This window comes from Helicoverpa armigera, chromosome 11 (assembly GCF_030705265.1).
Source record: "Helicoverpa armigera isolate CAAS_96S chromosome 11, ASM3070526v1, whole genome shotgun sequence".
NCBI lineage: Eukaryota > Metazoa > Arthropoda > Insecta > Lepidoptera > Noctuidae > Helicoverpa > Helicoverpa armigera.
In genome coordinates this window covers 7,346,409-7,369,211 of record NC_087130.1, presented here as the reverse complement: position 1 = coordinate 7,369,211, position 22,803 = coordinate 7,346,409, and the positions used below count along the sequence as shown (strand labels likewise).

Sequence of the window (22,803 nt, the reverse complement as noted above, 5' to 3'; positions counted from 1 at the left end):
AGGCACACACAATTTAATCCACCGGTAGGATATTTAGACGACATTATTATTGATATTGATTGAAATGTTAACAAAAATAATTTTAACTGTTAGCAGTTGTTTTATTTTTTATGTATACATTAAACCTGGAATTAAAACTAGTTAAAGGTGTTCAATAACAAAACCTACAATGCCATAACAGCACTACTTTTTGCAGAATATTAGTTTATTTATGGTTAGAGAAAAATATTTATAGCAAAATAACCCAATGGATTCTTCGCAAAAATGAGTTTAAATCTTTATATTTAGTGCTTTACAGGTATATTCAAAGTGGTCTCATCTCTGTTGGTGGGTGAGCCCAGGCTTCATACATTTTTGCCCATGGTCCTTTGACATCCGTATTAATTCCATAAAAGCTATTCTAGGTTTCTACTGCTTCAGTTCCGTCTCACCTTGTGAGAACTAAGAAAGAGGCAGTTACTACTGCCTACAGAGGATCGGTTCAGGCGTTTTCACAACATAACAGGACTCAATTTCACGTGCCTTCCGAAACACGGAGGCATTCTTCATGTATGAATATTTGATCATCCTAGGGGCCAACCGCGCGAAGCTCTGCTAATTTACTGGTCGACCCATTGTAGTACTGCATACAACATAAGTGAAACAATATTTATCTCAAAAACTTTTTATTCAACATTCTCTCCTTATGCTAATAAAGGCTTGGTAAATATTTACAAGGCTTCATTACAGGGCAAGGTAAAAAAACTATCCAGTTACACTACAAATCCGACTCCTGTGGTTATCACATTATATTAAATTTATTGAATACTTGGCTCTGCTACAAACCAATGGCTTAAAGCCGTATTGCTTTTATCGCTTACTATTAAGGTACATTATTTCTAGTAAGTCAGTTAAAATGTATTCAACTGTGATCAATATTTAGTAAGAAGCCAATTGATTACATTATCTAAATATAAATATTTTTGCAGAGAGCAAATTAGGTAGCTATCGTAAATATTAGGTGCAGAATATTTAAGTCGGCATGGATATAACTTAGTATACAAACAAATATTAAAACTCTCCTAAAATAATTACAACAATAATAACAAGTATGCAGATAATATGCTATTTATCAAACATTAATCTCACTTAGTATCTCGTTAAATACATTTAAACTAATCTCTTACAGAAGAGTGAATACAAAGCTAATTAACACACTAGGCCTGTTAATATAAATATAGGAGATGACATGATAGTCACCTCCATACATGATTCGAATATATTTGACTAATATGGGTATAATTTTGATAATGAGCAAATAGATTTTACATATTTAAATCTAGTGTAAAGATTCCGTATAATTCACTTAGATAATGGAATATTACTTAAACAATAAAGCAAATTACAATTTGCGAGCCCTGTTTTTAATTTGAACGCAGCTTCACGCTGGCTCGGTGTTTTCGACAACTTTTGAAGTCCGAAACTAGCGACATTGATATAAAAATGTTAATCATGTTTATTTTTACATTTAGAGCCACACATATACAAATCCAATATACAAATTATGCAGTTATAAATATTTTTCTATATAAATTCAATGTTAACTTTTAATAGCACCATCCCATATGCGAATGTACTTCAGAGTTTTAAATTACAGTGTTCACATAAAGTACACGCGCATATCTATCCAATCATCCACCTGTCGATAAACAATACGCAAAACTTATCGCATTCAATAATTTAGGAAATATCCACCTTACTGCTTGGACTGTCGTTAATATACGTTTAGCCTGATATTGAACTTATTGGCACGTGTAGGGCAGTTATCAATAATTAATCGTTGTAGCAACAAGTATTCAAAAACTAAATAAATTGTAAATGCAAAAAATGGCAATATATTTTCGATTCTCAATTTTTGCTTTATCTAATCATTCTCCGATGAAGCAAAGGTAAACACTATAAACAACACGTGATATTATACAAAATACATTAGTAAAAACACTCACACATAGTAATGAATACAACAGAAACAAAAACCTGTAAGTACACTTGATTGACTTTATAAATAAATAAGTTATAATTATACACTCAAACAATTATGCAAGCAGACTGAAATTGTTTTGTGATTTACTTATAAGATTTACTTTACACGGTACTAAGGACAATAAATAACGAGCTAATGGTTAAATAAATAACTTAATCCTGACTACGTAACAGGTGCCACTTTATAATGGCTTTCATTAAGCACATAAGCAATTTAGATTACGTAAGCTATCTCTTTGTGAAGGCAGTTTCAAGCCTCATAAACAAAATTGGTCCAGTCGTTTGAGGCTCACTAAGATAAACACTAATTGTGCAACAGTCGGTAACCATTGCGTAATCGAGCACAAACGACAACTTATTGATAACGGCGCACCTATCCTACATTTTAGACATTATAATGGAATGATACATTTTTCAAAGAATGTTATGTTATTACAATAATTAAATAACTCTCTAGGTAAAATCAAATAATGAAGTTAATTTTGCAAGACATAATGACACTATATTTAGAAGAACGTCGAAGGTCTGCAGGTATTTATATAGAAGAGAGTGAATGTGTACGATTAACGAGTGATAACGAGAGTGCTTGCATCATTGCTTGAGTGCGAGGAGCCGGCTCCCTAAGATATCTAAATGAATTCATATCTAACATTGTTCCCAAGCTGGTCCCACCCATGACGATGGCTTGTGAATGTGCACCTTGTTCTCTGGTATTTTGCTACATTTTACAATTTTCACTAAATATAAACAATGGTTTTATAATTTGGTCAAAATTGTTAAAATAAATAATCATGATGCGAGAGACAAGTGCTCTTGTGCCACACTTTGCACTTCAACAAGACTGGAATGTCACTTATTGATTTGGGAAATAGCTATCCATGCGCTAGGGACAGCGTCAAGCGATTTTAACAATTGACACAACATCAATCATAAGCTTTTTTTATCGTATAATTATAATTAACACAATGTGTACGTGACCAGGTGACTCATAGATTGACTGTGACTAAACAAAAACAACTTTTCTTATGATAATTTTTTCCCTAAGTTTTAGTCATCGGGCGGAATGCAGAAATCCACAACTATGTTGAGTATTATTAATCTCAATATATACATAAGTAGATTATAATAATTATGCCTATAAATATTAAATAAAACGGACTTATCGTATTATGTGAGCCAAGTATGTCTGCACGCGACGGCGACGCGCAATCACTCACTAGTGAAGTAAATGAAACATTCAACTATTATCAGCTAGCGACACAAACGTTACATACAGCATTAAGTACATATATACTATATACTAATAAAGTAAATCATACAGTTCTATGTAAAATGTAAACACTTTGTGTTTCACAACATCTCTTATAGTTTTCAATAAAGTCAACACTATGGAAGAACGTGTCACGAGAGTAGACTAGCGCTTCGATCATCACCACTCCGCAGCGACTGATCCGAAGTAAGAAACATTTACTGTACAATACCACGTACACATCGTCCATTAGTCGATGGAGGTCACTCTTATGTACACGGAACCGTCACTCGCGAGAAAATGTAGAGCCGCGGAGACAAGAGGCGGTGAGAGATCATAGGGTAAGCAGTTGTGCGGCGGGCGGCGGTCAGGTGGCGTCATACTCGATGCGGTCCCACGAGTAGTGCTTGCGCGGGCGCGGCGCCAGCGGCGCGGCGCGGGCCGCCACGCCGCCCAGCAGCGGGTCGCACTGCGGCACGTGCCCGCGCCCGAACAGGTTGGGGATGAGCTCCGTGTCCATGTAGTCGCACGCGTCGCCGTCCACCGTCATGTGCGCCGCCGTGTCGATGCCGAACTCCTTCAGGTCGAACTCGCACGCGCGCTCGCCGAACGTGTCGTGCCGGGACTCCTCGTTCTGGAACGACGGCAACGACAAGTCGTCCATATATTCGAAACCGGTTCGCGTGTGATCCAATATGTCCCCGTTCGTTAAAGGAGTCATACTCATTCTTTCCGGTACGTCCTCGCCGATATCCATGGCCTGTGATTTATCTTCTATCCGGTCCCCGCCATCGCACGATAGTAAGCTGCCGAAAAAGTCATCGTTGTCCACAGAATTAGGATCTGAACCAAAATCAGTGTGAAATTCCCCATTAGACAGCAAATCCACTGTGATATCGGTATCTATGTCTGTTGTGGACGAGTCGACTTGGCATCGATTGCTAGCATTGACGGCTTGCAAGTCTGCATGATTCATGATTTCATTTTGAATATCATCAAGTTCCCTCTGCAATTCATCTGCGGCGAGCGAATCTCTAACGTGATTGTCGTTAAGAACGTCGTCTGTGAGAACATCTGTCGGAGCAAACGTGGTCGGTCCGTTAGAAACATAACTTGTATCCAATGATGGAGTGACTGTTACTTCACCGACAGCCGAAGGTGGCAATTCACCGTTCTCTACAAGGATCTCAAGGACGTCATCCATAATTTGACTATTCTCGGCATCGTGAACGTCCGGTGTTAGAGAAATTTGCGGCATGGGAGGTGGAGGAGGCGGAGGCGGGGGCGGGGGCGGAGGGGCGGCCCGCTCGGGCTCGTAGTGGGCCGTGGGCAGGATGGCGATGGGCACCACTTTAACGCCGTTCAGTATGTAGGCAGGGTTGGCGGTTTTCTGAGGCGCGGCGTCGGCGACGTCGGCGGCGGCGGCGGGCGGCGTGACGGTGAAGAGGCGCACGAGGCGGTCGGGCGCGGCGTCGGAGGCGGCCAGCACGTAGCGCGGCGGCGCGGGCGCGGGCGGCGCCTGCTGCAGCGCGTCCAGCTGCGCGCGCAGCTGCGTCACGCACAGGTGCGCCTGCAGCAGGCGCCGGCTCTGGTCGCTGGCCGCCGCGCCCGCCGCCTCGCGACGCACGGCTTCTAGCTGCTGACGAGACGCTTCCAACTTCCGCTCCAATTCTTCGATTAGCCGCCGCTGCGATTGAACGATGTCTTCGGGCGCCTCGGGCTCTAGTTTGACTTCTGGAGAGGCCATCGATACGAACGACGCGACCGACGCCGGTGATTTTGGCGGTTCCTCCTGTTTCTCCACAAGGAATGGCCGCAAGCGGTCGATCAGTTGTGGCTTCGGGCCGGAGACTCGGAGGTTGCGCCGTTTGCATTCAGCTCGCAAGTCTGAGACTTTCATATCTTCGAAGCGCGCGGAGCTGACGAGCGTGCCGCCGGACACGGGCAGTGGCGGCGGCGGCGGCGGCGCGGGGTACGCGTCGGAGGAGTCGGACGCCACGGACGCGGCGGACGAGGGCGCGGGCGACGCGGGCAGCATCAACTGCAGGAGCAACTGTTGCTGCTGGAGAAGCAGCTCGTACGGCGTCTCCACCGAACCGGGAGGTGATGATGCCTTCGCTGCATTCGGGGGACCTTTATATTCATGGAATTTAAATCTCGCTTTAGGTTGCTGTTTTTGTTTGCTCTTCTTTCTGTTCTTATCCTTGCCGGGCGCCGGGTGTTGCGGCGGCGACGCGACACTGACGGGGGATAACGTTGACGGCGGCGAAGGTGACGGGGATACTTCCTCAGGAGGTCCGCAATACGAGGAAGGATGTTGAGGTCGTCCAGATGCACCCTCACTGGTCGCCTTGAACGCTAGAGTTCCACTCTTAACAGCAGTTTCTATGGTCTCTTCCGTGTGTAGTATATTCTTCTTTATCAACTCAAGAGGCCCAGGCCTGTGAGACAGTTGGTCGTTGAGTTGATCTGCCAAACGTGCTTTCTTCAGCATGCGTTGTTTCTCTGCTAAACTGGGGTCTACATGGCTCTCCTGAAACGAAATTAATCATAATTCATTTTTGTGTCGCATTTCCTTCTTTCCTTTCACAAATGAGGAAGGAATTAGAGTGGGTAATTAATCTCAGCTTACTCGTGGTTCATAAAATATTTCAGAAAAATGACATTACACCTACTTGTTCCAGTATGTGTCTCCTCTCAAGTTCCTGTCGATCGGGACGCCGTTGAATTTTTGCTTTTAATAAGTCTCCAGTTTTCGCCCTCTCTAGTTGCTTGCATTGTTCGAAATAGGCTGGAGGAGTTTTCAAAGCTGAAAATGTATAAAAACATGTTAAAGATCAATCTTAACAACTGTTAAGAATAAGAACTATACTTTTATGTAGAATAAATTAATTTCAGACTTTGTAGGATTTAGTACAATATCGTTCTAGAAGCTAACAAAATTTATTCGATACAGTCATTCTCATTAAACGCATCGTTAAAATAGTAAATAAAATTCCTTCGTCCCACGCACATGTGCTGTGTGACGGTGTGCGCTTCCCGCAACACCAGGCACGTGTATACTATACTAATTTGCTATTTCACAGTATACGCCATTATCAAAGCAAAGCGAACGGACATTAATACATAACATCACTTACGCGGCATGATCCCTTGCGCCACAAGCTGGTTGATGGGACGTCTCATCATCAGCTTCACTTTTAAAGCTGTGAAACAAAAATATGTATCAGACATGTCGTTAACTAATAATAATGCATTGATTTGTATTACCTAACCAATTTTCCTTGTTATTTTTCCTTTGGCTCACAAACAATTCCAACAAAATCAGACCAACACAGAGTATACAATTAGTTAGAAGCATAATGCGACTGAATACCGATGTTTGCCGGTTACCTTTTGCATACAACAATGGGTACTGATTGAATAGATGGCATATCGTCGTGAAGAATACAGTGTTATGACGCCAGGTGACGAACTTTGACGTAGCATGTCGCGTGTGAAGTCGACGTGATCGATACGTCGATCGATACACCGAGATTATATCGATAAAGTTCGCAGCAGAGCGTAGGCGAGTGGAGCTATATTCTTGTTTGCTTGTAGACAAGCGGCGAGCAGGGAACGATGGGCGGACAACGCTGGCGCGACGCCAATATAAATAAACACTGCACAAGGAAACTAGTGTTATGCCGCGACCGTATTACAGACGAAACATTCACTACCACTGGGCCGAATATTGTGGGTTACTGGGCGTCTTTAGCTCGATACCCACTCAATTTTGCTTTACTCATGCATGCAGCTGGGAAATTATATTTATGGATCCGACATATTTTTTTAAGTATGTATTTTTATTTTACTTTTTTAAAGCGTAGGATTTGTAAAATATAGGATTAATCATATTTCACATGTTTATGTGATATTTTTGAGATTGCCTGTGTTATTCGGGCAAGGGTTGAGAATTTGTTTATTCGGGATGCGCGCAGACCGACAGACTATGCAAACATGGCCGGAAGTAGCGACAGCATTGGCATACTAATGCAAACAACAGACGAGCTACGAGACGAGCCTGGGGCCACTGCCCCTGAGGTTTCAACGCAATTTTAAAAAAATCGAGGAAGAAAAGAAAAAAAAAAAGGTTGAGAATTGCTTCCCGACAATCAGAAAGAATGTGGCCCAGAATGATGAAAGAAAGAATAAAACTAAAAACATTTAATGTCAATGTAAATTTTGCAGAAATTGCTGAATAAAAACAATATGTCAGATATCCATAAAGGCAAGGAGATGGATTTCAAAGTGGGCATTCAAATAGTTAATAATAAAGCGTATGCGTTTCACCATTATTGTTAACATTCATACATTCAACAAATGCGTCTGGCATGCGAGTAAATTTACAATATTCAACAGTAGACGGGAATGCAGCCGGGCTTGCAATCTTCAGATAAATGAAATATGTTCTATCATACCCTGACCAGCCTAAACTAAGCCGGTAAGTTGATTTGTAGACCGTATCAAGATTGCCACTTTTAAGGAAATGGTGATCACAATCTTGATCAGGGAGTACACCACGCACAAAAGGATTTCACTGATTCAGTGACATTCCACACAATTAGAACTTTTTCATGTCAGTTAGTAGTACGCCTAGTACATTTATATCTTCTATCCACATAAATATTGAGCTGGACACAACAGCCAACGTATTTCAAGTCATGAAATTTTACGCCCTTGTAACTAAACTAAGTATGCCAAAACTTACCCGGGAGTTACAAAATATGTTTAAATCGACACCTGAATTAGCAAAACCCATATTAATGACGGATGTTTTTTAGAAAGATTAAGTGGTACTTACATTCTTTGTGTTTGGTCATGGCTGGTTGCAGGGGGCTGTCGTCGACGACCACCTTAGGAGGTGAGACGCGCGGTGAGCTCGGCATCTCGCTAGCGCCGCTGCTGCTCGCCTGCCGTCCGGCCATCTCCTCCGCACCAGAACTGCAAACATACAACATGATATTATCAGGATTAACTTTTGAAAATGTGCCCATGTGAAATGCTGACTTCATTTCTTTAGATTCGGGAACAAATGGACTGCTGCTCCTACGCAGCTTATTTTGGGAAGTAAAATGAAAATTTGCGTGTAATGAAAAAATAAGCAGTGCATTTTCGTTTAATCAATATTTTTCAACTAAAGCCCAGCTGTATCTGAAGCTCAGATTTCGGTTGAAGCGATAGGGCGTATTATGTAAACTTGTTTTGAATATGTGTATTTGTTACCTAAAGGTGTCGTCTGAGGGCGGTGTGGCGGGAGTGCGCGGCGGCGAAGCGGGCGAGACCGGCGACGCCGCGCGGCTGCGCTCCCGGCGGTGCTGCGGCTTGAACCACTCGGGGTATATGGCGCTCAGGGTCTCCACGAGGTCGTGGTCCAGCGTCACACGCCAAGACGCACGCCCCTCCGAACCCTCCGAGTCGCCGCCTCCGCCACACGATGAACGGCTCTCTGCGTATCACAAATTAACATATAAATATCAAAAGTTCTACAGGATGACACCCAAGATCGACTCACATGAACATAATAATAGGAAGCGTGCTCTCAGCACGTTGGTCGTTGGGTGAGGTGAATTGGGCGAGGCGAACCAATGAAGCGCGTTGTGATCACGGTGCCCTCATTATTTCGGGTCCTTGAACGAGTTTATGCGCGAGAAGGTGCGTTACTTACTTTACTGCAATACGGCTGGGGAACGTTATGCCGTTTCAGTTTTATGATTACGTGAATAGGGTGAGAACAACATCTACAGCTTTACTGCATTTGATGTAAGTGTTTAGAAATTACGTTTGCCATGAATGTGAAATATTTGTGTATAACTTTTTATAAATAATGGAGGGATACACGCTTTACCAATAACATCCAAAGCATAACTACGCAATACATGTATAAATTATGGGTCTTTGTGAAGCTCTCTTTCAGTTTCAATCAAATAAATATATTGCGAGGCGCATTAACAAAACTATAAAATAGGCCTTAAAATCAAGAAACAGCAATTTGTACATATTATGGGTTTAGAGAACGTTTTTACTGTTACCATAGGCGTGGAGAGATGGATGTATTATGTAATGTTTAAAACTCTCATAAAGCTGGATATACGAGGGAAAGAAAATACGAGCTGAAAATAAAACATCTGTCTGTGAGTCACGCACAATATAAAACTAACAGTAAGGTAAACAAATGCAGTCTTCAAAATACGTAAAATCAGTGTTCAATTTTGCTACAAAATGCAACAGAAAATTAACATGTATTACCATTACGTACATGCAGTATGGAGAACGACTGAAAGTTTATTAGGTTTTCCATTTTACATTGTAGGCAAAGGTAACGCATGCCAAGATATTAGTTACATCAGCATGTTAATACATAATAGATAAAGTGCTATAAATGCTATCATTTCGATAGCTACACAACCGTAAATTAATAAGTGTGTAAATGCCTGTTACGCATTTCACGTCGGTGTTACAAAACAAAATTTTGTAAACAATCTGGCGCACGTGCGCACTGATGATTCATTACAAGTTTGGAGGAAATTATTTAGGCAGATGTACATAAAGACCCCAATCATTGTAGGAATATTGTTACTGAAACTAAAGAAACACCTTTCTTGACCTTGTCTTAAAATTCATATTATTGGAGGTGTCATTGCTATGCACAACTGCATACATTGCCAACAGGTTAACGCATGTTTCTTGCTAATTTGATAAATATTATTTTTGACATTTGTTGGGACAAAATGGATGTCCTACACATCCACAAGATACTTAGTTCTATCAACAAGACAATGACAAATGATAGGAATCTCCCCTCTCGTTCATTCGCATTCCGGTGTGTGTGCACCTAAACGCATTTCTAGTACATTCTGGCTTACTGTGTGATGGTAAAAATGTATAATGCACATAATTCTCTTAGTGAGGCGGCGACGTGGTAGTCATCGCAGCTGATTTGTCTCGTGTCCGCGCTGCCCACGCGACGTTGTATCATAATTCGGTATCACACGACACTACTTGCTTACTTAGTCAATCGGTCATTGGGCGTAATCATTCCGTTTATAGAACAGTTTTATTACTTTGAATATTTTTTACTTACGTGTATTTTATAATTATAGCATGACGTCGTTACTTCCTTCTAAAAATATTTAACTGCTTTATGTCACACATAATCTAATTAATTACAAGGGCTTCATATAAGAGAGATCTTTTAAGTTTTAATGTCTTGTTATAAAAAGTTTATGAAATAAAGGAACAAAAAAATCAAAAACACCGCTGGATTCAGTAGACTAGATCATGGATTTATTTACGTGAAAAGATTTTTGTTTTTAATATAGGTCAAGGCTTGCTCCTTTGATGTGAGTTCGCGTTTAAGTGGCTGGAAATTACGACGAAATAAAATGAACTAGTAGGCTGGCTGGTCGCATGCGTGATGCGCGTAGCGTAACACGTCAATCAAAATGTCAGCGTGGCTGCGCAGACGCCGCACACGTCCGCTAACGCATGCAGTCACGCAGTCGTCGCATCTAGTCTCAATTTTGTTGGTATCTGATTTATGGCCTGTTCCGAACACTACTCAAGCGTGGATAGTATTCTACTTTGTACGAATGTATTGACTTTATCATTCTCAGCTCATTCGCACCCTTGTAAACTAATCTGTTTATGTATCGCGCGTTATCAAAGCTATCAGTAGTAAAGAACGTAAAGTACCAAGTTTGTACAAAAAGGTATTAGTAGAAGTAGAAGATAAATAAAGATAAACCATAGGCTTGGCTCGTACACTAAAGGAAGATAAAGTAAAAGAAAAAGTGAGTCACCTCTTTGTTAATTGAAAAGCAACTCGATCACATTTTTAGCCAACAAAGAAAAACTGTTAACATTGTTTTCTTATATTCCTACAAATTACGGTTTCGTAGAACCGAAATATAGACCAGGGCATCCGTTTGTAACCCACGCAGGTTCTAGTAAAATTGAAAGTAATGTGTATGGAAATGAAGGAAGGTTCCGTATGCTACGTCATCGGAAGGTTGTCGCGGTGACGTCAGGTTGCACACGGCCCTGGGCGCTGCGTGGGCGCAAGCACCTGCCTCCACCCACAACACATGTTTATCAACTCGAATATCCACCACTGTCATGTCGAATTGACATTTAATTCAGTTAATAAGAATAAAGTACTGGTATAGTTTATACCTGTCTAGTTATTTTGTTGTAAGTCCTTGTTGCTAACCGCAGAACACAATCCTAGATCTGGTCTTGTCGCAATAAGGCGACATTATGTAGGTAATGTACATTTACCGACCGAATGAGACCTTGTAAGAAACTATTATTTTATGTTAGAAATGGAAGATATTGAATGGAAAGTAAATATTTTGCACCCCAATGACCCAGGTAACACTTTTGTTATGCTTGTGAAGCATTGTCTGTTTACTAACATTACATAAATGATTTAACTAGCAGTTCTTCGTGACATTAACATCAATCAAACTTAGTAAACAATTGAGCAAGATTCTGGACCAATCATCACTTCTATATATCCGTAGTACATAAAATGTTGGCTCATAGCGAGCGCGAATCATCGAGTAGCCCCAATGTCAGTCAACGACTCGGACGGAATTCATTTATCGACTTCCAAAAGTCAATAGGAAGATAATTTAGTACCTATCTTAATAGGCGTGTCTGAATTTATTTTTAATTACACTTTATATTTATACTGCTACTAAGCGACTGTCTATTTTATTAGCACAATACTATTTTAACATCTACTAAACGAATTGCAGTGGTGTCTGTTGCCTATGCCACAAAACAGAACTGCACTTTATTCACTTTGCCTGTCTGATGACCAATTTCTACATGACTTACGGTCTAAGTTCCATAGAAATTAGTCTATTCGACATTTAGAGCTATATAATAAAGGGCTACGTAGATATAAGCATTGATATTTGAACAAGAAATCTGAATTGATATTTGAAGAAATCTGATGTCAGACTAGCTGAATATTTTTGTTTACACTTATCTTTATTTACGTAATGTACTAACAGCATTCTGGCTACCAATCACACATTTCAATGCATCGTTGCGTCACAAGACGCAAAAATTAAAATATCACAAAAATGAATAGGTGGCTATCTCCTAAACAGCAAACACACGGACTACAAGTAATATGGAATAGCCATTGTTTTACACATCACGTAAACATTCGCGGTTGGTTGTTGATTTTTGTTGAAATGTATTACACTGCCTATCCGTCCAAACAATGAATCACCGTCGAGGTAAAAACATCGGCAACGTACAGTTTAATTGAGGTCCCAAACACAACAAACCTTGATGTATGTGTATCAATAGACATGGTTTATTGTATCAGTCAGTGAGACCATTTGGTCTGTTTGAAGCAGTCACAACTCGTATCTTTATTCATTTCTTGTGGAATTCATTGATACAGGTGAGACTGATTGAGCAATTATGAGCCAGTATTCACACCTCGAGCAGCTAATAATTGCTAGGTACCCTACGTATAAGAAGTGTTAATGTTTTTATAAATGCACTTATTTAGCGATTTACTACAGTTATATACCATATTCGATTTGAAGAAAGTGATGATGAAGATATCATGAAAGATATCAGACATACGCAGGCGGCGTCATCGAGGCGAAGAGCTGCTTTGTCTGTATTTCGACATTTGGCTTGAAAATATTTTGTTTCTATGGGGATTGATACATAAAGCGGAGAAAATATTTTAGAAAAGTCAGCATCGTTAAGATGTTGGTAACATATTATTTTCACATTATGTTTGTAAAAATCGTAGAAAAAACAAAAACAACAATCTTGTGGCATGGCGGACGACGGAACGGGGTCACTCGCCACACTTCTCTGTCGCCGTCCGTTCGAGATGCGTCCCACAAATCATATTTAGCCTAGCACTATGGAGAATTGTGACTATTGCCGTTTCTCTTGGAATAGACGGGTTAATGAAAGCGGGCATCTGATACATGGGACTGAGAGCGACCTCAATTTTATCCCCGAAAATAATTTCCATTTAATTAGGCACTATGTCAAATTAAAGAGCAGAATATAAACACATGAAATTCTATGAATTCATTTGAGAATAATTGAGACATTTAAGAGGCTATCAGCGATGAAACTTACGATGTAGAATTGATAACTATGACGCTAGTCCCGAGTACCGAATCTAAATTCTTTTCCAAACATAGACACATAATATAAGAACTTATAGCTCCGCTGAAGGCAGAAACCATAGCGAGGCGATGACGTAAAAGGATGTTTTCAGCGAGTCGGCAACAGCGGCCGTCTGTTTATCGTCGGAGCACAGTTAGAGCTACACCCAGTCTGGGCCTATGCCGAACTGCAGCTGTAAAAACACACGAATTACACCACTTCTGCCGATCGCAATAAATGTACATAGAATGCCTGTTACGCAACGCACAGCGCCCACAGATATGGCTAACCAACAATGTACGCTTAATGACGTGCGCTTTCAATACAATCATCTATGATAGAACGCTTTTGGGCTACATTTATATTGTATTGTATAGCTCAGTAGACTAATACAAATATCAATTATTTATCTTCTATATTGGGTACTAAGAATATGGGAGTTAATTTTGATGAAAAGCAATAACAACTTCAGGCTGCAAGTTCAGTAATCTAAATCAAGGACTTATTACTGAACTCTCCGCAGTCTCAGTTCCTAATTTTATAAGGTAGGTACTGTAACTTTAAATAATAATTAATTATTAATTTGCAAGTGATAAAAGTCATAATTTTGTAAAAAAATAGAGTAGGTAATATTTTTGAAAAAATACTAGAAATTCACTACATCTGTAATTAAATGGTATATTTACAATCTATCGCAGTTTTATTTTATAGGAAAATAGCAATAAAACACTGGTTCTAGTCGTTCTAGCATTATGCCAACTATGCGCGATTTCGCATTAAAATAAATCTAAATAAAAGTCAAGCTATGTGAAAAAATAAATGGCTCTTACGCAATATGCATGATTGGAGACATTTCAGTTGTTCAGCCAGTATAAACATTTCCACACATACAATTAGAATTTTCATCAAAATATATTATACACGCGTCTATTAATATGTCACATATTACTATCATGCGACTGCGCAGTTTTTATTCATACTAGTAAATCATAATTTTAGACATTCGACGACATCGCAGGCCATCGTTATGCCACTTTGGATAAAAAACATAATTTTATTTAAATTCGATTTAGCATGTACTTATTTTCCAACAGAAGTGAAAATATCTATAAAAACCGTATACCAAATTGGTACAAATATTTTATACGTGCAAGTTTGTAATGTACCTTTGTTACTCTCTCATGCAAGAACAACTGAACGAATTTTCTTGAAAATGGTGAGGGAAGATTTCCCTTTAAGAAATTATTTAGTACGAACAGGTTAATTTACCCTTTTTGCGTTATTTGTAAAAGAAAATCTTAGCAAGTTATTTAATTATGCGCAGAAAATTGTAGGTTTTACAAACTTTAGATAAATCCGACAATTTATTTTGTTGTTGACACTACAACTTATAATGCTATTTTTTCTTTCCTTATAATTAGAGTCATACATTTCCTGCAAGTGATTGCTACAATCTAACATTATTTTCACCGATGGCCTGACGCTATATTAAATATTATTTTTCCTGGGGACTGGCGACTGACATCAGTAGGTAAGGCTCATTTTAGCTTGTTTAGAGCGGATAAAATATAGAAAGAAAACGCGTATAGGTATTTTCTAAAAACGTTAAAGTCACTGACGCAAATCTCTACACATAAATTATGTGAAAATATTTTGGTTCGTTCACAAGTAGCTCTACATTCTTTATATTTATAAATAAGTGAGCGATATCAATCTGGTATATTTGGTGTTAGAATACTTTTCTTTTCGAGATAAATACTTGAATGAACTATTACAAAGGGCGATAAAACCTCTCGAGTCCCTATAAACAGACATTTTTACGAATGGTATTTACAACATAAACTTATTTACGTTTCTATTGAAGGAGCATAAATCTTCGAATTTTACGATTTAAAGCCGTATAGTAAGAATCTCTAAATTCATAGAACCGCAACACTACGTGAAGATGTTAACAATTTTATTTGTAACTGAAACATAACAGCTGTTCAGTATCAGGGGTGCCACCTCAACATTACATACTAAACTTTTTTATGTTTACAATCGTTAATTTTCTTGCACGAGTTCTAAAATTTATAAAGAAATCGTAATAAAATATTTTTAAACAGTTCCTCGGTTAAGATTAAAATCATAACACGAGCTTTTAAGCCGGCATCGTAAATCGCAGCCTTGACGACGTGCGACCCTGGTATACACCGACACTATGATGTCTGCTGATTAATCAGGATTTATAGATATTGGCAAGTGAGCGGAACTCACACCAGACAATTAACTGTAACACTTGTTAAATTGTCTCACGGAGACAGTAGGAAATAACTTTCGTTGGCAACGTTGTATCTTCAGCCACAATATGGCTGCTGGTGCTGTGGAATAAAGTGCCAAATAAAACACGTTTAACAACATGCATAATATTTAAGTAAATTGTTTTGTTTCGAATACTCACGTACGCCTGTTGTCTGTTATATAACCACGAGTGCAAATATTAATCCAGATAGAGGGAAAAATAAATTTAAACATGCTTCTTATGACCCAGTAACAACAAAACAAAATTTTCAAATGCCGAAATTACGATTTTGTGTTCATAAACCAAATCCTTTTGCCAAACAATCCGTTCAGCATTCACAGTATTTAACAACCAAAGCATGGCGAAGTTCATGATTTATGATCGCTCCACCAATCCCATAGAAGATTTTAAAACTGTTGTGGTATTGATTTAGCCAGAGATATTTGTTGCTACAAACTTCACTAATATGCATACTTAACACTTATGAATGACGCAAGTTTCATACTTCAGAAAATAAATATGATGCTAATTAAACTTGTGAAAAATTTAGAACCTCATCTGTTATTTAAATTGATAACTGTTTATATAAGTCAGTTTGTAAACAGGTAATAAATTCCAATAAATTGTACAGGTGTCGTTTTGGGCCGCGGTGTGTGGTTCGCTCCCGCACGTGACGACTCTGACGACCCCCATTCATCCGTCATGTTCCACGTGTGATACGGCTCTGCCTGCTCTGGCACTTTGCCGCGTGACGAGATCACACCACAATGATGGAAATTGTGCTTTACAAAACTCTTTAGCGTTCACTTCATCTTCATGCCGCATGGCAATTATTTGTCCTGAACACGCCGTAAACATTATTCAATACCGTGACAAATATCGATTCGGAACATTAAATATTTCGGATGATTGGTAAGTTTATGGCTAAATGACTACTAGTGCAATAGGCGGATGTTAATGTACATATAGTTCTGGCAATATTCACGACGGGCTAGTCGGCCACGCGAATAACAAACGAGCAAAGCGAGCACTGTTTTAGGTCAACGTTGAACAAATACCAAACGGGTCGGTCGGACGCTTCCGTGGTCTATTTCTGAACTGCATCTAAACGATGAGGACTGTGCTGGCGTTTCTGTCGCGACTTTCGCGACGTATGCACTCACACTCGCACTCCAGCTTTGAACTACTATGGTATGAGCTACCTATAAAGGTGTGCACCTTTCTATATTTTTCGATTTGGGGAACATGCAATTATTTTTTGTAAATGCATTTCTCTTCGAAGAGAATTGAATTATATTTCAATTGAAAAGATCGCCTTCCTTGCCTTATGAATTTGAAAACGCCGTCCAGAATTAGTTTGCTTATCATGCCTAAAATATTGACGTTCAGGTATTATAAAGGGATGCTCCACCCTTCATGTCCGATCAATACAGATTGCGGAAGTGATCATTCGTATCTATTTCGCGTAGCGGGCCAGGCGGCCCGATTGCGTGGTCGTCGTCTCCACTTCTATAATCTAAATAAGGAGCAAAAGTTCAACGGCCCGTCTCGGCAGACTAGGAAGAAACCGACAAAAGTCACCATGATATTATACATGACTTTTTCTAATTTATAGGACTGATCCCATTCCTCGAAGACGTCCCATTTGCTTAGTACAACAACAACTCAATAGATAGCGATTAACGCAACTGGTATTAAAATAATGAGATCGTTAAACTGAATGGGTTATAAATTAAATACTAAGATGTCGGTAAAATTTTCCCTGGCTCTAATTAAATCGTCAAATTTAAACGTGTAGAAACCACTAGCTAATAAATAAATTTGATGAAGTAAAAGAATCGGTTGTATTTAGTATTTTTAATACATTACACATACGTATTTTCTACAAATCTTGCTTGTCCTCAAATTCTCGAAATGTAATTAAAAAACTAGGTCATTATACCTGAAGTGAAGTCACCTGCGCGAGTTATTTCTACAAGAAAATAGGCTCAAAAGTCAAACGTCTCGAAGTAGCAGTTTCCTCTGCGTGTGGAGATGGCGACGCTTATGACGTAGTGCCTTGGCAAGCGCTAGAGCGTGAGACAGGAATTGCGTAAAGGTGTCGTGAACACTTCATTCGAACTGTCTCTGCGAACTTTTCACGACAACGAAAGTACAGAAATACCATTAGCGTCTGTCAACAACCACCAAAATAGTTGGGCATGTTCAGAATACTCCCACTGATATTTAATTGCTAATTACTTTAGGGCAAAATTAAATTTTTCTTTCAATAAAAACATATCTATTGTCTTGTAAACAAATGTTTGTGAGTAGTGTATTATTACGTTCATAAATAATTAAGATAAATTAAACAATTAATTGTAATATTACAAATAAGTTGCCCTAAATCAATAAAAAATGTACTCTATCCTTTAAACGCAACCCCGCATCCACATGTAAGCTAGTATTTATGTCTCATAAATACCATACTGACGCACTGAGCCGAAACATATTTTATTTTGAGATATAAAAGCTAGCAAAATAATGTTTTCCTATTCTAATAACGGCTTTGTCTAGATCAATAAGAGAAGATTAAAGATGTATAAAACAATAAAGAGATTTTTGTTGTGTTGCTCAGCAGCGAGGGAACGCGACAAGGAGTACATTGAATTATCGAACTAATCTACGAAACCTAAACGTGGAAAAAATCTTGGACGCACTCCAAGCAGCTGATTGATGAGGATGGTCATTTCGTACACGGCCAATCCCGAGATTTTTCTTATTATTTAGCAAAGTAGTGGACTAGTCTATTTCTGTGGCGAAAAACAAGCCGACGCAAAATATGCCGTCGATTTATAAAAAAACTAACTACAGAATTTGTTTTTGTAAGTGAATATTGTACGTTTATTTTACGTATGTGATATACTACGTAAAGACTACGCATCATTTGGTGCCCGTCATCACTTTACTTCATTTCCTCAAGGGACTCGTTTCACAAAGCTACTTTAAAATGTGCAGAATTGTTTTTTAACGAGTGATTGAGCGATATTATTTTGTTTATGAGCGTTTCCAGAACGATAAAATATGAGTAAAACAAGTAATTTGGAACTAGGTACAGTGAAAATAAATCAGGCATTAATTTATTAATGATCTGTGTTTCTGACTTACTAATAAATTAAACGATCATGTGCTGTTTTATGCTCCCATTGTTGTGGTCAACCGAGCATTTAACATAGAAGGCTGCAATATTTTTAAACAGCAAGGCAGACACCTTGTTGTTGAAAGTCCCGCGGACAAAACCGTGGGTATTAGTTAGTATAATATAATGAAATGAAACCAGCACGCGAAGCGGAGCAACAGCCTCAGCACGAGGCTCATAACGGAACCGCAGCTGCATGCAACGCTGCCTTTGATGCAGACTCATGAAGAATTATGCTAATTAATTGATTTAATATTTTATATTTATTCATATAATATCCGCGAGTGTATTCCAAAGATTATACTGGACTGGAACTGTTAGTAACAGTGTTGAAAACTAATTTATGCTTAGTACCAAAGGCATCGCACTGGAAGACCATGGCCTACTAACACGCGTTTCCAATTTTACATTAATTTTAAGAAAATACTTATGGAAGTCAATAAAACTGTACTACAAGATAATGATTAACGAAGTAAAAATGCTGCTTTTGGCCGGTGTGCAAGCGTGGGTGAGCCGAATGCGCTTAGCGACCAGATAAATAAAACGCTCCACATTTTGCACAGCTTGGCGGATATAATTCGACACACGATAATAGAATTAATAACAGCTGTTTTCTCAAGGAATGGCGCACACATTCACTAGCAAGTCCAATGGCTTTTATGTACTATACAATTTTCTGATACACTTTTCTTTTTATTGTTGTTGGAACTATCTATGCGTTTCATGAAATGCGATTAATCAGTATTCTGAGATTCTTATCCGAAAGATGCGATACAGATAGACGATCAGATTTGCCAGCGTTTAATTTATAGCATATTGCATCTATGGACTTATTTTTTGTCGTGCAATAATGAAATCTGGATTTATCAGCTCGTACGGTTCGGAGAATCAGTGGAAGTTTACATTGGACATAAGGAACTTCAGGAAAATGCAAGTTCTATTACTCTATCAACAAAACGGCGTACGTGATTTTAAATGTTTTCAAAGGGACGAGCTCGGCTTAAGACTAATTTGTACACCTGTCACGTAAATTAGTTCCTAACAATTTAAGGCACTAAAGAATTCTGCGCTGTGTATTTATTTATTCTACGCCCAAAGATCTATTAGTTATTTGATCTATTTTTTCTTAGAAATTCCACGTTCTTTCAGTTTTCAGATACTCATCTGTCACAAGTATGCACGCAAGGTTTTCCGACGGCGTAAGAGAGCAGGCAATTAAGAAAGTTTTTGTTTTTAAGTCGGATGTGGGTATATGCCTCTGCCAATATTATTTTAATTAATTAAACCGTTGAGAAGACCTCACAATAATGGAGTGGAGCGCCGCGTAGAGAGCGTTTCAGAGTGCAACTAGTCACGTAATACTGTCCCCAGACTTACCGAAATAATGTGCCAAGCATTTAGTCGTTCAGAAAGAAGGAACGTGAAGGTTAATTACCTGAAAATATAAAATAAACAATTAGAACTGGCGTACTGCTACGGCCTAAATAATACAACTAGGACTGCTCGGAAACATGTTTATAATGCAATTGTGAGATTGCACAAATTGCTTCTACTCAATATCCTGTAGTAGCACGAAGGTACTTGATTGAGTGCAAAATGAAAAAAGATGTTATGAGTTACTGGAATCAAAATTCTAAAGCGAATAATCAGTGAATTTTGTGGCAAACAGAAATTAAATTACAAAAAAATGTTTCTATAATTTTAGTAGCAATAAATAATGTGAAAGAGCAAGACTCGACGTATACACTATTTTCTCTTTTCAGGGGCTCGAACCTATATTCAGCTTTCCCGGTTGTAATAGGAAGGATAATGAAAAATTTTATCGAACAATAACAAAAATAGCTGAACAGGAACTTGTGCAGGAAAATCCAAAATTAACAGACAGATTAGGAATGTAAATTCTAAAAATAATCATAATAATACATCACGATGCGTTGGCAAAAGTTTAAACGTTTCGCTGGCGCTTGAATACGATTGTCAGAAAGCAGTACAGTAATTGGGGAGCACGCAAATAGACAAAACTTCGTAAACAAGTTTGACAGCATCGCCTGATACGACCCACCTACGCTCCAGTCGTCGCCCGAGCGAAACCCTAAAGAAAACAATATTATGTGCCCGACCATACTGCGAAATGCTATAAACTTTAAGGAAAAGTTTGTTTAACGCTTCTAGAACCTTTTATTTGATCGTATGTCCGTTGCTTATACTAATATAAGAATTAACTACGTATTCTGCTGTTGTTAGTTAATTATATTTGATGTGGATGATTCATACCAACTGAATAGTGCTAACGCAAAATGCAGCAGTGTGTATAGATATGGCAGGTATAGTCAATGAGTTACAGGTATGAATTTACCTGCACCCGTTTTATAGGTCATGCGGCTGAAGTTCGTTAATCTCTGAACTGACATTATTTTAGCCGACGGCGGGCTACGACCAGCGTATCGACAAGCCAAAAGGATCGGTCATTCTGGCGGTGTACCAAGGAACGCGAACCGGCCTAACTAATGTACATTACGAGACCCAAGTTGGCATTTTGTCTGGTAACCGAAGTTCCATTAGTTAGTTAGGTACTATTGGATCTTTGTCAGTTGAACGCCACAGCGAATTTTCTACGCTGATGCTGTCTTAATGTTATTAGTTTATATCTGGTGCCATTTCGGTTAGTTGTACTATTTCTACGGTGACTAAAACGTCGACAGGTGTTGAACGTATTGTATGTTATATTCAGGTATCAAAATAGGAAACTGCCAGTCTTACCATCATTGAAACTATTGTTGGTTATATCCAAGAAACCTTTTAACAACGCATAAGTACTGAGGTTTTATTTCCTCCAACTTTCAAATGAACACATCTTAAATCATGAATACCTGACTGATTTATCTCTTCCAAAACAATATACAAACTTTTACACATAACACTTGATTACTAAAGTACGAACTTAAATATCTTACTTTTACGAATACTATGCCAAGTAACATAAATAAAGCAGCTACATACATAAATCGCAAACGACCCTGTTAAAATTTACATATTTGAAATGAACTAGCAAATAGATTGACATTTATACGCCGTTAATCAACAGCACGTCATGTTACGAAGATGAAACAGTTTTCTTATTTAGTGTCGTACTATGTAAGAAACGCACTGCCCATTTCATTAATCTAAAATACATAATTCGTATTTAGGTCATATTTGGAAGACCAGAATCATTATTTGAAGACACGAAACTATATACCCAGCATTAGTTTGACTTTAACAGGGCCCCATGGAAAAGTAAATAAATAAAAAAAAGAAAATTGAACGAATAGTTTTTGTTATTGCCAACCTCTCTCATCCTGGCTGTTAGTTCGATATGATGATGCGGTGAGCGTGCCTCGTCTTTCTCCTCCACTTCGTTCTATTTTCGACATCTGTGTCAAAAACGTTGCATGTCAGGATGATCTAAATACACTACATTCCTCGGTATAAGGAAGAAACACTACGGATCTAATGTGAACTCAAGTATTAGGTATGAATAATGGCCGACCTAATTGATATGTCAAGGAACAATGCATGCGTAGCGTGTCTACAACAGGTGCAAGGCGTATCTGTTTACTTTATAAGATTAACATCTCTGATGTATCTAGTCAATCAATACATAATATAGAAGGCCATATGCCATTTTAAGCCGTTCATTGCAGTCTGCAGAGGAAAATTTAAGTCGACTATTGCTGTTAACAAAATGTGTCATGCATAAAATAAAAAAATAAATAATAAAAAAAATAAAATATTTATTTATTAGCGAAAAATTACAGATTACAGAAAAATTACAGATAGGTAGGCACAAAAAATAAATAAAAATAATATGCAGTGTTCGTTACAATGTACACGGGT

The 22,803-nt window shown here is 38.7% G+C and overlaps 1 protein-coding gene across 6 annotated transcripts in view; it reads right to left on the bottom strand.

The window, feature by feature from the left end:
* Nucleotides 1–648: 648 nt before the first annotated feature.
* LOC110380340 (uncharacterized) overlaps nt 649–22,803 on the bottom strand; it is a 34,404-nt gene continuing 12,249 nt past the window's right edge. For 2 of the 6 annotated variants that reach the window (XM_049850932.2, XM_049850934.2), the window contains exons 2-7: nt 20,305–20,362; nt 8,537–8,759; nt 8,115–8,254; nt 6,412–6,477; nt 5,947–6,080; nt 649–5,804 (exon numbers count right to left, since the gene is read on the bottom strand). In XM_049850932.2, coding sequence (XP_049706889.2) covers nt 3,639–5,804; nt 5,947–6,080; nt 6,412–6,477; nt 8,115–8,238 — 2,490 coding nt within the window. In that variant the 5' untranslated portion in view covers nt 8,239–8,254; nt 8,537–8,759; nt 20,305–20,362 and the 3' untranslated portion in view covers nt 649–3,638. Of the gene's footprint in view, nt 5,805–5,946; nt 6,081–6,411; nt 6,478–8,114; nt 8,255–8,536; nt 8,760–20,304; nt 20,363–22,255; nt 22,341–22,803 lie in introns of those variants that run through there. The other 4 variants (XM_049850931.2, XM_021340291.3, XM_049850933.2 and 1 more) reach the window with 3 other exon arrangements.